At 34.4% G+C, this 17,131-nt stretch overlaps 1 protein-coding gene across 10 annotated transcripts in view; it reads right to left on the bottom strand.

The window, feature by feature from the left end:
* REPS1 (RALBP1 associated Eps domain containing 1) overlaps positions 1–17,131 on the bottom strand; it is a 66,947-nt gene that overhangs the window by 11,324 nt on the left and 38,492 nt on the right. For 4 of the 10 annotated variants that reach the window (XM_051792466.1, XM_051792465.1, XM_051792462.1 and 1 more), the window contains exons 8-13: positions 16,132–16,286; positions 11,262–11,383; positions 6,597–6,677; positions 3,532–3,619; positions 2,603–2,704; positions 205–277 (exon numbers count right to left, since the gene is read on the bottom strand). In XM_051792466.1, coding sequence (XP_051648426.1) covers positions 205–277; positions 2,603–2,704; positions 3,532–3,619; positions 6,597–6,677; positions 11,262–11,383; positions 16,132–16,286 — 621 coding nt within the window. The remainder of the gene's footprint in view (positions 1–204; positions 278–2,602; positions 2,705–3,531; positions 3,620–6,596; positions 6,678–11,261; positions 11,384–16,131; positions 16,287–17,131) is intronic. The other 6 variants (XM_051792463.1, XM_051792468.1, XM_051792459.1 and 3 more) reach the window with 5 other exon arrangements.

The raw sequence follows: 17,131 nt of genomic DNA, 5'->3' as shown, positions 1-17,131 counted from the left end.
AACTTTTTTTTTTTAAATTTTCACTTTACATTAACAGAAGCAACATACATTGTTAATGCATTAGAAAACAGACTGTCTCCAGTGTTAAAGTTAGGAATCTATTTTGCCATAATTTTACAAGCTAGTTGTCAAATAACCAGAAGCCTGGAACAGGCTTCTTTAAACATCTTTCACTTCCTTTTTTTCAGCTGCTACTCTACTGACCGTTGCCGTGTTACAGCGTTTCCAATTTGCTCTGGATCTGAAGTATAGGAGTCCGAACTGCTGTAACCATCTGCTGGGAAAAGAAAGTATAGTTTAATATTTGCTTTGCATAATTAGCATGCCCTGAGAGATAGAAGTAACAAATAATTTCAAATATCCAATTTGCATTGTAAAGTTTATGTCCTTCTATTGCTTCCCTGTCAGGTATCTGGTCAGGATTCAAAATCCTTGAGTCTGAAAAACTGAAGGATCCAATACAAGCCAACTCCACTCAATACTATCAGGTGTTCATTACTACTGGAATGTGCTGAAGAATAAAAAATGACAATAATATTGTATTTAAATACAAAACATAAGTTTTCAAAAACAATAATTTTTTAACACTTGACATTCCATCACTTCAACAATCTGGTGAACAAGAGTAAGGGACATTCAAGGAAAAAAAGCAAAGAGTAGGATATGCCTGATTTTAGAAGTGCTGAAGGATTATCATCAACCTTGGAAATCAGGAAAAGGAAAAGATAGGTACAATACCCAGATAAACTCAGTGGTTTTGCTACGACTGTAACTTCTGTACCTTCAAGGTAAGTGGTCAGCTTTGTTTTGGACTAAATCTTTTTAAAAACTTTCAGCTTTTTGTTAAGGCAACCTACAAAAATGAAAGGTGCTATTATAGCATCACATAGATAGTTTCTGCAAGTATACCCTTACCCTTAGAACCTCTGCAAAGCTTGAGGATTTTTTCCCCAGGAAATGAGGAGTCTCATGAAAATCACAAGATTTGTATGGAATAAATGTAGACAGAAAATAAGATCTCAGGATAATTTACCACAAGGGATTATTCTAAAGTGCCAGGTAAAGCAAAATTTAAGGTGGAAAGTCACTGGAGCAATGAGACTCAGTTGTTTTGTTATAAGTGAAGAGGAAAATTCTACTCAAAAACATTAAGATTTTTCTCAATTATCTAGTCTCAAAGGATTACTTTAACCTCCTAGGACACCAAAGTTTTCAAAAGTGTTAAGACACATTAACCAGGCCCCATAGATGAAAATCCTGCAGAGATGACACTCATGATCAGCAAGGCACATTCTTACCTGTCACTTTTTTTGTATTTTTTTTTCCTTAAAACTACAGGGTGGCTATATGTTATACTGCAATGTGGTTTGTTTTATTTCACTTCGTTCTTCCTCTAGGGAAGAATACTTGGTATAACTACAGTCCCCCTTTATCAAAGATTAAGCCATGCTTGGATAAGGAAAAGGGAGTAGAGAAAGGCTCTGAACTTAGCTTCTGCATATAGCAGTAGTTCCCTATTAAAAGACCATGTTGGCTCATTCTTTTTTTTTGCATCAGAAAACTACCTAGCAAAAAAACTCTGCTTGAAAAGTACAACTAAAGACATGGGCAAGACATTGGTCAGAATGAACAGTGCCACAAACAGTTTTTATGAGGAAAGCAAAACACATTGCAAAAAGGTACTTTCTAAATTCCTCCTGTATCCCATGCACTCCTGATTTCCTTGCCAGCGTGGCAGTACGAAAAGCAGAAAAGGCCTTGGCTCTGTCTGAGCACTGCTCAGCAATAACAAAAACATCTCTAGATTATCAACACTATGTTCAGCACAAATCCAAAACACAGCCCTGCACCAGCCACTGTGAGGGACATTAACTCTGCCCCAGCTGAAACCAGCACACCAACCAAAATACTTCTGATCTTAGTAATGCAAAGGACTTAAAGTAATGAGTTCTTCAAACTTGATTTTCACTGAAGAAAAGTTCCCGGCTTGAAGAAAACAAAAAAAGTCTCAGAAAGTCTCCAGAGATTCATTCAAGCTACATAGGCCTCCCTCAATACTAGACAAGTGGACTAATCAAATCAAAATAATGCAACATGTTTTGGAAACAGGAAATACTGAAAATTAAAAAGGCTATTAGAAGCAAATAAACAGCTGTAAAGCTGTACCTAAAACAAACTCTAGAATTCTATTGCATTTTCTTAGTAGCTAAACCATATAAGAATTGCCTGAAAATTTTGTGGTCAACACATTTTCACTCTTTAGAAAACATGTTGTTACGTGGTTCTGAGGAAGTAGAATCAAATGGTACTTAGTCAATCCCACTTTCTATACATTAAATTTATCCTCTTAAGATTAAGAGAGAAAACAGGAAGATGGAAAAGAGCTGACAAAAATGAACATTCTTGAACACAAATGGTAGGAAAACAAGTGCAGTGACATCAGTAAAACTTTCTTAATTACTCTTTCTAATATATACTTCATATCAGAAATGCTCCTATTCTTAGGATAAGTTTATCTAATTTTAGAGCAACTTTTCATTCACTGAAGGTCTATGTTTTGTGATGTGTAAGAAATGAGACCAGAAAGCACTTTGATACTTACTAACTGTATTTCCAGATGTAAATTTTACAGATGAACTCATTTTATTTTCTTCTGGGAGATCTGATGGTTTCACAAGTAGTGGGCTAGTAGGGTTAGCATGATCTAGATGGAAAAACAAATCTAAATAAATAAATGAAGTCAAACTAGCCCTTACTTCTGATGCCAAAGCTTTATATTAGTTTTCTGCCCTTATCAAAGTGCTGCACTCAAGACCAAATTGATGTATTTTAACTCTGAAGTTTTACATTGTAACAGTGTTATTTCTGTTTCTCAGCATTAAGAGCTGTGAATCTTCACCTATTTACAAGGTCAAGGAAATTTTTAGTAAATGTGTTTTCCATACTTGTTTGTTCTCATATGCTGAAGATACTGCACATGCAGCCTTCATGCATAAGAGCTCAGCATGAGTTCCTTGACTTTAGGAAATATGGGCACACAACTGTCAATGAAGACTCCACTATTCCTCAAGAAAATTTATCAAACCACTTTGCTTATTATTGACTAGAGTATTAAAAAAAATGCCTGCCAATACTCCTAAATGCTGTCAGGTTTCAAAATAATAAACTCAGTATTTCTGAGCACAGTAGAACAAGCTTTATCAATGCAGGCTATGATCTCCATCTTCACTGTCTCCTTCAGTATTCAATAAGGAAACCTGAGCATTGGCCTGGAGGCCTGAATCGAATCGATATCACGATGCTCCTGAACCACTCTCCAAGCAATAATATCCTGTAGATGGTGAAATCTTCACTGTAGCAAATGGCCAAACCAAACTCTACACTTATCTGAACAGCATTTCAATTCTTAACTCAGAGCACTTCATTAATTATAGTATCTACAACTCCAGAAAAAAAGTCAGTATGTTCAAGGAAGTAAAGCCAACTCTAATTGTATAAAACTTCTCTTATTAGCAGGAGAAAATATCTTACCACTTCCAGTTCTTTTAAGCTCCATTTCCTGCATGTGGATTTTGCTTGGAGTCATTCTTATGGGAACTGGGTGCACGATTGCAGTGTCCTGTGGAGGACATCAGAGTTAAGTTATGTTAATCTAGTTTTAAATTGTTCTAAACAAAATGTCATAAACTTAGTTTATTTACACAGTTCCAGGGAATTGAATATACCCATAAAACCAAAGCTCTAAAAGCTGTAGTCTTTCTCATGATTTATAAGAAGTAACTTAGCTACTTTAAAAGGGTACTAGAATGTTTCTATAGATAACTGTGCTGTAAATAGGACCTGAATTCTGGTATATCAGACATCTGTTATCCTGAACACATCTTCAAAAAAAAACCCAATTACAGTTCAAAAGCTGACTCCTCAGCTTTACTTATGATGCCTCAAAGTTATGGCCTCTTTACATAGTATGAGCAATGCTCTATGAAATAGTTACTTTTTACTAACTTAAGATAGTTTCTGGAGTCCTCAAAATAGCGAATTCTTAGTTTCAGTATAGTAAACACTACAGAATACACCTCTAGATAGGCATTGACCTTACACTTAAGCATTCTCTTTGTAGTTCAGACAAGGGGCTCCACTGAAAGTACTTTATAGACAGCCCTTTCAATTTGGTTTGGAGATTGAGTTCAGATAGCTTAAAAAAAAAATAAATCTCACAACTTTTATGCTTGCTCCTAAAGAAGCAACCTAAAAATATGGACATAGCTGTCTGAGTTTTTTTACTTAGAATATAAGAATGGGTGGGACAGTGACAGAACAAAACTGCCCCGAGATTACATTCTATCCTAGAAATAACAAGAAAATTAAACACTACCTTTATATCAGAAATGTCATCTGTTCTGACTACTCAAGCAGATCAACTTCACCAGGCATAATACATTTACACTACTAATTTCTGAAACTGTTTCAACAACTTTCAGTACTCTGGTTGCAAATATAAACTTTTAAAACCACTTTCTAGTCACAGCTCAAGCCTGTTGCACAAGGCTTTTAGGAATAGTTAACAGTTTAAAATATACTGCTTCCCATCATCCCCATAATGGGATTATCATGAAAAGATCACTGTTGTTGGAGCTACTTCATACCTCTGCTGTAATCTAATGTGCAGCTAGTCAAAAAATCATGTCTGGAATAGTTAAATGGATTTTTAAATAATGCATTAATTCACATCATTAATCTAATTTTACATAAAACAATTTAACATGGTACCAACTTTCACTTACAAAAGGCCAATTATGCTCCCATACTAAGGGATGAATGCACTGTTTTACTCTTTCCACTTATCTTTTACCACCAAAGCAGCTACTTTTTCAACAAAAAGAGAAAAGAACTGCTCTATGAATTTACACTTTACACAGTTACTAACAACTGCTTGAGAAAGCTGATTTTCTCTCCCCTGGAAAAGCAGGAGTTGCTCAATAAATCAGTCCTACGCATCACTGTTGAGACTGCTAAAACAAGAAGTCTGCACAATGCTACTGAAAATTTGTCATTTGTTCTTATTTTAAATATGGAAAACAAAGACTCTTTCCCCAAAGCCTTTTTTACCTTAGCAAGTATCAAAGATGCTCACTATTTTTTTCTAAACTATAAGCATTTCAAGAAAATGACTCAAGAAAGTGATTGCCCAGTATAATTTTTATATTTCTAGTGAATTTCTGTTTATATACACACAGGGCTATATAAGAGTGTACATGTATACATACACGGCTATATAAGTTTTCCATATAGTATCACTGTTCTACTTTTTTGATTATTAACACATGAGAAAAAAATCAAACTTCAAATTTCTCTCACTTGTTAATTATGTGTAAAAATAAATTACTAACTTATTGTGGAAACACGACAATGATAGCTCTTTACTGTCAAGCAATTATACATAGTAAGAAACAACTACGAACTGATTTACATCATGTTTACTTTATTAAAACATAAAAATACAGTACATTTAAAACTAGAACTATCTCAGATGAATAAGGGCTGGTTTTCACTTTAAGTAGGACATTTTCATTTGTTTTGAATGTATACCAAGAGTAATTCTGAGCATGGGGAACAGTGCAGTTTGAATTCTAGCTTCTAGCATCTAGAAATGCTATTTCTGCATAAATATCAGTGTTAACTCTGAGATCAGAGCTGTGACATATTTAAAATACATGTATACTTACATATATCTTTTCAGAACTTACATGTTTAATACTAAAAGCAGTTAAATGTGTATTATGTACACCTATTATATTTTGTTACAGAATCAAATGGACACCAAACCTGTAATTAATTAAATTAAAATGGACACCCAGTGGTAATTAAGTCTGTAAGAAAAACAGGATGAAAGCAGCAGCTAAAACCCAGCATCTCAAAACTGCTTTAATGTCACATGCTGTGAAGCTTAAAACCAGCAGAACTTGAAACACTGTACTGTATTTCTGGCTCCTAAACTTGGCAAGATATTTAACTACATAATCCTTCACAGCACTCCTCACTGAGTAAAGCATTAGAACACCACAGGTTTAGCTGTAGAAATACTAAAAGCCTTGTTAATAAGTAACTTGTTGCAAACATTTGGAATATGAAATACCACACCCATTAAAGTCCACCAGTTTTTTTTTTTTCAGTGAAGTTAATACTGTCAGCTCCTAAGAGTTCGTGCAAATCAGGCTCTGCAACTTGAAAAAAACAAAACCACCGAAGACAAAATCTAAACCAGGATTGGTTTATCACTGGGAGTAGCCCTTGCATCGACTTACAAAACTTTTCAAAAACACATTATGCTTTAATACTTCAGGTACGATAGGTTTTGACAGCAGCGTTGTATTAGGTCAAAATCAACAGGAAAAAAAGCATTCTTTGCAATCAGAGATTAAACATGAGCAGTACAAGAAAATTTATATTCCTAAAATAAGCAAAAAAGTTAAGAAACCTGCCACCATTCCCCAAAAAGCAGTCCATGGAATCATGCATAACAGATAAATACAATGAATGGAAATTCAGTGTTAATAAAATTAATTTCAAACAAGCAAGCTAAGTGATTGACTTACAGGATCAGCTGGTGCAATGTTAGAATCAAATTGGGTCAGAGTTTGTGAGCTTGAAGAGCGTTCGCTAAATGTCTCCCACTGCTGAACAGACAGAGGAGAGAAGTCAGCATGATAAGGAAGATGGGAGTAAAAGATCACTGAGGAGATTTAGCATAGTAGTTCAGAGGTTGTACTGGAAAGTACTATATTTGCACTGGACAGTACTTGGAAAAGTACTTGGAAAGCGCACAAATACATATTAAGTATTTCTATTTCAGCCTGATATTGTCGTGGAAGCAAGCTTGTTATCTGTCAATATTAATCTTTAAATTCACATTTTGTAATGAAGATACAGGTGCACAGTTAGTCCAGAAGTACCTTCAGAGTTCATGTTTGCCAATGAAAATCATCCAAGTAAAAAAGCTGGTTAAGCCATTCAAATACTGTAAAGATAAAAATCAGGGACACATATGGTGTGGATTTGTAGCCATAAAATCCACAGAAAGGTTCCTCAGCGTTATAGCTGCCAAGTTTTAAACATATTTAGTAAATGCTGATTTTCTTACAAAATCCACACATAGGAACATTGAGCAGAGTACTCCAATTACACCAGTTCAGCTTGCCAGTGCAACCCCTGAGAAGTGATTCTACGCTGTAATAGAGCATTTTTACAAGTCTAAATCACTGATAAGGCAAAGAATTAAATTCAAACATATTGTTGATTGGTAAAAGCAAATAAGTCAATCTCTGAACAATTTTATAAGATATAGGCATGGCTGTCAAGAGTCCTCATGCAAACTGAGTCAAGTTACAGCCACAAGCGGTTCAGCAAAGTACAGAAGTACAAAAAATTAGTCTGTGATCCGGAAACCAAATTTCAAATCACAACAGGAATGCTAAACTTGTTATATTTTGGTAAAATAACAAGTAAATATTAAGCAAGTTTTAAACACTACAAGATTCAGAAATTACAAATACAAAATTTTTAGTGCTCAGAAAATTTGGCAAAAATTATGTCAGTATAGTTCTGAAAACAAATCAATATTCTTGTACCATCTCTATAGGCAAATCAATGCAAATGATTCCAGAAGATAGAGGACAAACTATACGGTGTTAGTCAACCTAATCTCATGTGCTCCTCTATATGTGCTCCAAACTATATTCAGTGTATGGCCTGTATGTGAACCGAGTCTAAAAGAGGTACTTCAGAAATAACTTCATAAAGAAATCCCTGAATAACTGTTTTCAATCAGATGAAATGAAATTCAGAAAGACTAACTAAATTTGTAATCGCTGTCACATGTGGTGACACTTCTCATAGAGACAGAGCCTTATCTCGTCATTTCAAACTTTAAATTAGCAAACATTATGGAATTCTATGCATATGGGATTTTCACAGAGGTGAGTATTTTTTCTGGTCATTTTTTGTTGTTGTGATTATTTGTTGTTGGTTTGAGGTTTTAGTTTGTTTGTATTTGTTTTTAACACAAAAAACTATCCTCTTTCATGGATAGAATCTAAGAAAACCTTTTTAGTAAGGCTTCCCAACTGCTCTGTCCCTGTTTAATACTCCCTATATTAAACAGTTCATCTCTGTGTCACTCCATCCCTTTCATGAAAAGGCAGCATTGCATGTAGTCTGGAGCTATACAAACCAATTGAGTGAGCCAGTTTTTACTAACTCAGAAAGTTAATGGCCAAGTTCTGCCAGCCTTTCCCCTGATTTGGCCTCTTACATTTACATAGCTGCTCATTTTCATCAAATGTATTAATATTTGTTTTAGGGCTACCACTACCATTTTAAATTTAATTTGGCCAGTGGCTTCAAAGTTACTAGTGAGACTGGCAAACACACCATTTGATCACGTAAATATTGTTTCTTAATGTTTCAAAACTTCCATAGGGTATACAGCTTCTATGTTATAGCTGAGATAAATGATAAAATATAATTTGTTACAGATGATGCTCTACTGCTCTGAAGCCAAATTGCAGGTACATTTATTACTTGTCCACAGGCTCCCAAGCTGGACACAGACAAATGAACATCGACACCTCCTGACCACTGTAAGAAAAGTGCTGTTGTGCTCCACCCTGACATACTACCAGAGGCTGGCTATTGCTAATTCCCTGGTTAACAGAAAGCTAAATATATTAAGGATCTACTGGACTGCATCTCAAACTCTGTGCAAAATTTAAGAGTACTGACAGGATAAAACTCATACTAGCTAAACCTAAAATACTTGTCTTCTAGAATTGCAAAAATGTTTTAAAAAGACTTTCAAAAGGTTAATTACTAGAAACTAAAATTCACAGCAACCTGAACCAAGTACTAAGAGTACACCAAGACATTCAAAACAAGGTGTAACAATTGTGAAATTAAAAGCAAATCTCCCTATCTGTGTTAAAGCTAATATGACCATATGACCGAGACAGCTTTCAACAAAAAATTAATAGGCTTTTCAATTTTTTAAGCTTCCAGAACCAAGTGTTCAGCCTTGAGACTTGGATGGAAAAGATGTCTGAAGTGAGAAAGAAGTGATGAGTGAAAAGATGAAAACGTGAAACACGTAGTACCTGAAGTTAGGTAGATTTTCATGGTGCTCCGTATTCTGAAGTTAGAGATCAATGCCTTGGTCTATACTTGGGAGCTTACAGTAACTGAGCCTGGCAACTGGAGTCTATAAATCAACTATGAGCTACAAAGAACAGAGTAACCAACAGTTTTGAAACTAACAGGATGAAACTGCCTGGAATGGCAGATGATCCAAAGATGCAGAGCTTTTACAACCAATTGATTTGTTGATGACAATTATAAGAGGTTCAAAGAAGAAATAATTTGATTGGTGCCTACAGTAATACCAGAATTTTTTCCATGGAATTAAAACCTTGAAGACTTTGATCTGACTCATGCTGAAAACAAAATGCTGAGGAGCAAGAAGCATGCACAGCAACACAGCTGAAAAATCAGAAATTCCTTTGTGTTAGAACAAAAAACTCTTAATATTTAGTAAATGTTCAACTCTTATTTTAGTATAGTTAGTATCCAGTAGTATAGCTAGTGTGAGAACTTTTCCAAACCTCTTAAATTTTAGTAGATTTTCAGAAAGAAAATACCACGTTATCTATATAAGACAAGATTTTGCCTGACAAAATTGTAATTCATTCTTTTCCACTAGTGCAATTACTCTATTCAGTTGGTTCAAGTTGCATTAGACACTGAAGAAATCTGTTAAATTATGATGCAGCTTACCAAATGATTAGGTTATTAAATATTTATTGACAACACAAGGGAATGTATCTACGTAAATTATAATACAGATGCAGACATTTACAGGTTTTTAGCAACAACTGAATATCTGCTCCACCTCCTTCCTAAAACATAGCTTCCTACCAGCAGTCTAAGAGTTAACTCTGTCAAACAGAACAACGAAGAACCACTAAATAATTTCCAACCTGGCATTTGTGCTTAAGAAGAAGAGCAGACTGTATAAAGTCCTTCCCTCTCAAGAAAGAAAGAAAGAAAGAAACTTTCCTCTACTCCTAACTTCAATCCTAAAAATTTGCTTATTTTCTGCTCCATGCTGACTTTCCTTTGGTTTGTTTAAATCTTTTATTACCAGTGTTTTATTCACTTGAAGTCTAATGAAGAAAGTAAAAAAAGCCACAAAAAGCTCTTTCTGTGAGAGAAGAAGGTAATACTTGGCTACCAACAGAAATGTCTTAGATGCTGAAACAAATTTTCAATTCTTAAGTCTCAAATAATAAAAAATAGTTTTCCAAATATAATTTTGTTATTTTTTCCTTTTTTTCCCTTAATAATGAAAAACAAGCCTATACTATCTTTATATATGGCTCCCATCAGAAACTCGTTTGAGACTCTGAAGTAGCTCTTAAAATAAAACATTGGTTTATTCTAAGTCAGAGGCAAAAAACTGTTAAAACAGAGCAATAAGAAAAACCTAGGAATCAATCCCTTACAGGCCTTTTAAACAATGGACATTTTGTGGAGGAAAGAAAAAATACTGTTTGCCAACTTCAGTTTGAAATTCGGACAAAATACAGCTCTACTACATAAGACTGCTTATATAACAAATATGTATGGTTAAGGATGATAAAGCAGAGGTAAAAATTTACGATTTAAATAAATCTGGCCAATAGCTGATTTCAGATTGAACTTTGAGTCTTCGCTTTTGAAACAAACCCAGGGCTATGACTCTTCTGTGTTACTGGTGAGATATTGCATATTTCAGGCTAAAATCAATTCCAGAAATAACTCTTAATGTCCAGATCTGTCAGAAATGAATTCTGTAGTTTTGCAAAAATGTTTGCTATAAAAGTTCTTCAGAGGTAACAAAAAAAAACCCCCAACATGCCCTAAATGAAAAAATCAGGAATTAATTCAATTTTTCCAATAAATACTATGAAATAATTTTGTGATTATTATAAAGCTTAATTACCATTAATGACAACATTTTAAATAGTAGCTCATCTCACAATGAGAGAGAAAAATCAGAAGGAAAACATTACCTTTTTTACAATTTTACACGTGCAGAACCTTCCTGTGTCCATTGTCCTGCTAACTTTTTCACAGTTTGTGATGAACAATCCACTTATGAGAAATTATGGATGCAAACACAATTTAGTTATTGACTGACAATGAAATAATTCTTAAATAAAAGCACTAACCTCGCTGCTCTGATTCAATTCTGGCCAGGTCTGGTTTAGGGATGGCATTGATGGAGACTTGCTTGGAGGTGCTTCGGCTGGAGAGCTGGAGTAACCTACCTCACCAGTCTGTTCCCCAACTTCTGAAAAGACAGGAATCACTATAAACCAAAATCATAAACCGCATTCAGTTTATTTTTAGAAGAGTTTCTCACATCTCATGGCAAGTGCAAAGTACCCTTTGTTTTCTTTTGCAAGTAAATACTTAACAGCAGACATATACTTAACCGCTGCTCATTAAGTCAATTAAGTCAAATACACTGTTTATCACATCCTACTCTTATTTTAAGGATTTTTCTGAAAATTAGACTTTGCAGAGTACTCTGTATCATACTCTCTCCCTGTACTTAGGCCTTATCTAGATTTTTTAGATTGTGATTACATATAGAATTAAACGCATTTTTTCTTACAATGTGAGAGAATAACTTCGCACTAACGTTTACTACATCAAATCCTGCACTGAGAAATTCAACTTCCAGAATAAAATACTTCCTTATATGAAATGTCAAATCAAAACCAGTATATCAATGCAAACACAAAATAAAAATATGAAAATAGATTAAGAAAACCATTCCCTTAGATTATTCCCCAAAGAACATTAGTTTCAAGCCTCCTTACTAAAACAATGGCATTTCTGTTCACTACATTTTGCAAACTGAACAAGTCTAGCAGCTGACACATTGCAAATATCCACCAGTATTCTTTAGTTTTCTCCGAATTTTCAGCAAGTACAGTTCCTTGCAGAAATACTCATTCAGAGCTGTACCAGTTTTCATGATGCAGTACACTTATTTTTGTTCTGTTCAAACCATAAAAGAATTGGACAAAGTAAATATATGAACAGTAGATTAAGCATTCTGCCTAACACAGTAAAATCTTGCTTATGATGTCTCCTATTCTGCTAGATACCACAATGAAAGCTAAAGCAAGGCACTGAAAGCCTCAAAAAACCTGGAAGTTCCAATTACAACTGTACAATGTAAATAACAGGAACAGCTGAAAGAGTGACTGATAGATACCTAGACATATTAACATGATATCAGTAGTCCACAGAATTAAAAACTCTGAGCAAGACAAAATTCTATACAACAGAAAAGATGGTTAAATTAAATTACCATTTAAAAGGACTGCTTGATGGGTGTGTGATTGAAGAAGACTGCCACAAGAGGATGTGAAATGCAAAAACAGATGGAAATTTGTAAAACAGGCTGGTTTTAGGTTCCTGAAGAGTTAAACTCTGCAGCCTGCTCTTCTGCTACGACAGTTCAATATTCTGCCTGCTGATCTTCGTTCAGAAGAAACTAATAACAAATCCAGTGTCAAATTGAACTGAAAACACTTGAATAGTCAACAGTGACCAATTGCATCTTTGAAAACTAACAACCCATTATTGTCTCCAAAGTGACACTAGGGACAGCAAGAGGCACAGCCAAAACAATGAACTACAAAAAGAAATTAATTGTGCTATCTTGAGGTCAAGGGCAAGTGAGGTACTAACATGAAAAAAGCCACACACAAAACCCAATAACTCATCAAAATTTCAAAGGTCATGTAAACTTCCTGTAAATAGCCAGACATCAGGTTGAGATTCGATGTTTCCAAAACTGTACCCAGCACTTAGCATCTTGTACTACTGTCCTTTAGGGAAAACGGCATCATAAATTATTTCAGGCAGGAACAGCATCTAATACAGCTTACTTCAGCCAGAAAGCATCTAGCAATAAAAAGTAGGTTAAATCAAGGTGTCATGACGTCACCAAGTAGCCAAGCTGATGTGCTGCAGTCACTGTACACAAAATAATACACTAAGTTCAAAATATGCCAGTGGCACTGTCTGGTGAATACATACTGCGTATCAGTTCATATGAAGTGCAACAGGAATAGAAATTTTTTTGTAAGTGGGAAAAACCCAAAATTCTCATTTCAATGGTGGATAACTAACTTCCAGTGTTAAACACAAAGTCAAAAACATAAGGCTGAAAACTGTAGTGGATAGACTACACAGTTACATGTAATTCAAGGAATATTGCGAACACCTACATGAAACGTGCATAAGACATTCTATGGAAAACTTCAGGCATTAAAGTAATCACATTGTGTAAGACACAAAGCATGGCAGATCTTTCCTACAATGAAATGGCACTGTGTCAGCAACTCAAACAAAAACCAAATTAACAGAAAATCAAAACTTGCTTTTCAAGTTTTGTAAAGGGTTGCTAGCTTTTACTAACTGAGAAAATTGAGTTTGAAGGAATTAAAATTCTATAGAGATATACTGCTATACCAGAAAAATGGCTGACTATCCAACAGATCTGTGTCATGTAAGAGAAGTACATATCCCTGGTCATGAAACCAGATGTAAGACAAGGCTGTATCTTAAACGGGTTCAGAACACCTGCAATGGGTCAGACTGGATTCACAGGGGCTGACGAAGGACAGGCTGCCAGAGCAGACCAGGAGAGTTCTTCCTTCCCTCTATCTAAAGACAGACACAGGATGCAGGGAGCTCTTTTTTACTCTTCTTTCTGCTGACCACTAGTTCAAAAGTCAAAATGGAAAGAGACAGCAAGTTTCAAGTGCAAAGCAGAAGTGTGGAAGATCAGTGGGAAAGTTTCCAACGAAAAGAATGGAATCAATAACAGTACTGTTAACACTTTGAAGTTTCCCATCTTACGCATTGGTTTACAAGGTATTCAAGCAATTCATCTTCTTAAACAGTTTGACTGTACATTATTCACACTGAGCCACATCAGCAGAAGATCATTAACAATTTCTTTCTTTGAGAAAGTTTTAACCCAGGAAAAAAGTGCACTCAGAAAGACACTCTGGTGCCACACTTCATAGTTTCTATTTCTAAGATGACTGTTGGAAGTAACCTTTATTGAAATAAAACTTCTATGGGAACCCAAATTAAAAAATTATTACCAAAACTTAACTGGTTGATCTTTCTAGGCTGATTTACAGTCCATAAGAACTCACACAATTTAGCCTGTGTATTAGTCTACACATAGACCTATCAGTACCTTTTAAGATAGTAAATGTATACTGGAGATTTGAACTGTTGTAACTACGAGTAAAATCACAGCCACATCAGTAACTTCTTCTGAAGTATTTTATTCAACACAGAAGTTCTGTTGATAAATCATGTATAAGCTATATAAGATTAGTATTTCCAACACTGTGGGCCCAACTAAAAAACAAAATGATTTAAAAAATCTAGTTAATTGGATAAAATCCCACAAGTTTGCAAAAACTATCACTTTTCATTGTAGCTACAATAACCACAGAATCAAGTATCAAACAGACTTTTTTTTTAAGCACAGTTTATATAGCAAGGTAACCTTTTAACATTCAATAGAACAGGGTAACTTCCTTTTAATACCAGAGGGAAAAACTTTCAAAAGTAGTTTTTCCTCAAATATAAAGACCACTTTGTACCTCATGAAAATAAGTGAGAAGAATTATATTAGCAAAATTGCCTGTAAAATAAGAACAATAAACATACACTTTTTGTTTGAATGCCTCATGTATAAAGTTTCCAGACAACTTCAGTTGAAATCTACTACCAATAAAGGCAATAGAAGATGAGGTACAAATATAATTGTTTTGTGGCTTGTTTCCCCCCCCAAGAAAAACGGTTTATACAAACAACTGTTACTTCATTTCCTATCAAGATTTTTGCTTGGCCTTCACCTTAACACACAAATAGACAGAACAGGGAGGTTTTAGACATTTGCTAGGTATTCACCCAATTAACTGTAGATATTTCTTATGAATGTCTTCATCATAGCAAAATTCTTACTCATACTGAAAACCTTTCAGTGCCAGCTCTTTGAAAAGCCAATCTACTCTGATAAAAATTGGCTTCATTATTAAAGCATACATAATAAGAGCCACAGTATCCAGTTTAAGAAATCATCACTAATTGTGAGATTAATCTTTGACAACCTACACAGTATGAAGAGACTCCCTTTGGAATATTTAGTAAAAAGAAATTAAATTCTAGTAAATTCTAGTAACCGTGCACCCACAATATTACCTGACTTTCCAAGCAAAGACTGCTTGTTAAGAAGTAATCTAAAGTATTTTTAAAATATTCAGTTTCCTTTATCTATTTTAAAATAGAAAAAGATGGCCACAAACATCCTGTTTTTAAACACCACTTTAACATGTAACAGTAGTTTGTTTTTCAGTTATGGGACTGATGTTTTGGTACATATTAACAACCAGAACTCACATATTCAATGGTTTATCTGGGAGCACCCAAAGGTAAAGGACTGCACAGAAAGACAAGGTGCCAACACAAGGTAGGATAAACCTGCTGTCAAGTCAGGAGTTGAATTAAAAAAAAAAAAAAAAGACTGTGCTACTGATCCTGTACTTTTCAACTACTGTCCTACCTCTAGCATTGAATCTGGGAATATTTGCTAAGTACCTTCAATAGTCATGCCATATTTTCACAAATGAAGATGAACAAAAAGCATATTCATTTGAAAGCAAATCTGAAGTATACCTGGACTGGGAATTTGGAATACAATAGCTGGTCATGAATAAAAACCATACTGTGACAACTTTATTTTCCTTAACCTTTAAAGGCCAGTCAGTATTTCTGAATGTAATAATGAATGTGTACTGTTCCTAAATAACTTCCCTGTACAGAAATACATACATGCTCAAATTAGCTCTGAGCATTTAGTAAGACTTCTAAAAATTCACACTGCTTTACTTCACACTGACTAATGCTTTATCCTCATACAAATATCTGTTGATACACTATAAAAATTATAGCATAATTTAAAAATAGTGAAATTTGTGTTGAACCATATCTTACCTGTTGAGTCTTCCAAATCAATCAGCTTGGGCATTAAACTTTCCGGTAATTTTTCCGGCAAATCATACCCATTCTTCCTAGCAACTACCAGGTGAAATGCAGCACAGAATTCATCCAATGTCAGTGCACCATCTTTATCAAAATCTGACAGTTCCCTGAGAAGAAAAACTTGGTATAAATAAAATTTCTTAAGGTTATTTTGTTTTCAAAAAACATATCTCTGGTTTGCTGTTTAGAAGATCAAAGAATACAGTTTATAGTTCACTTTACCCTATTAAACATCCATATTAGTGCTACATTCTTTACTCTTCAAAGATGATGAGCTTTTATTAATAACAGCATACAGATCATTTAAAACCACTTTTATCTCTCCAGATTTTAAACTCATTTAAGACACTACTACACAGTATTATTGGCCCCAAAGCATTTTTGGCAAAGTATACTACCCAAATTACAGTGCTGAGGCAATGTATTTTATTTTAAATGGAAAAATACTTGAAATAGAAATCATTACACTGAAAGGAAGATAACATCTGCCAGTGTAAGCCATTTAATGATAGCATGCAATGATGCAGTACAAATTCCAGAATACAATGAAATAGAAGGCTTGCACCAAGTCAAAGCTAAATTTGTCATCACGTTCCACAAAGTACATTTAAAAACATTTGCATGTGTACATTTAATTTAAACTTACTTAGAAATAAATAAATCAATATAGATAAGGAATTATCTAAAATTAAATGAATTTTTAACAACACAACCTCAAATAAATTACTTCTAACTCTGAAGAGTTTCAAATTTACTCAAAGTGCCTTGTAAATAGTGTCACCCTACACCAATTAAAGCCCACTAAAGTAATACTGGCATAAATATGAGTAGGACTGAACATACTAGGGTACTAGTGAAATTGTACTTAATAACACTTTATAGCATGTAGATTATTAGGTGTCTACCAGAGAGCTGTCATCTTTCTAAATAACTATTATGAATAATTATTTTA

Source organism: Manacus candei, unplaced genomic scaffold, assembly GCF_025592945.1.
Source record: "Manacus candei isolate 608988 ecotype Guabito, Panama unplaced genomic scaffold, ASM2559294v1 h1tg000034l, whole genome shotgun sequence".
NCBI lineage: Eukaryota > Metazoa > Chordata > Aves > Passeriformes > Pipridae > Manacus > Manacus candei.
This window is presented reverse-complemented; position numbering and strand designations above follow the sequence as displayed.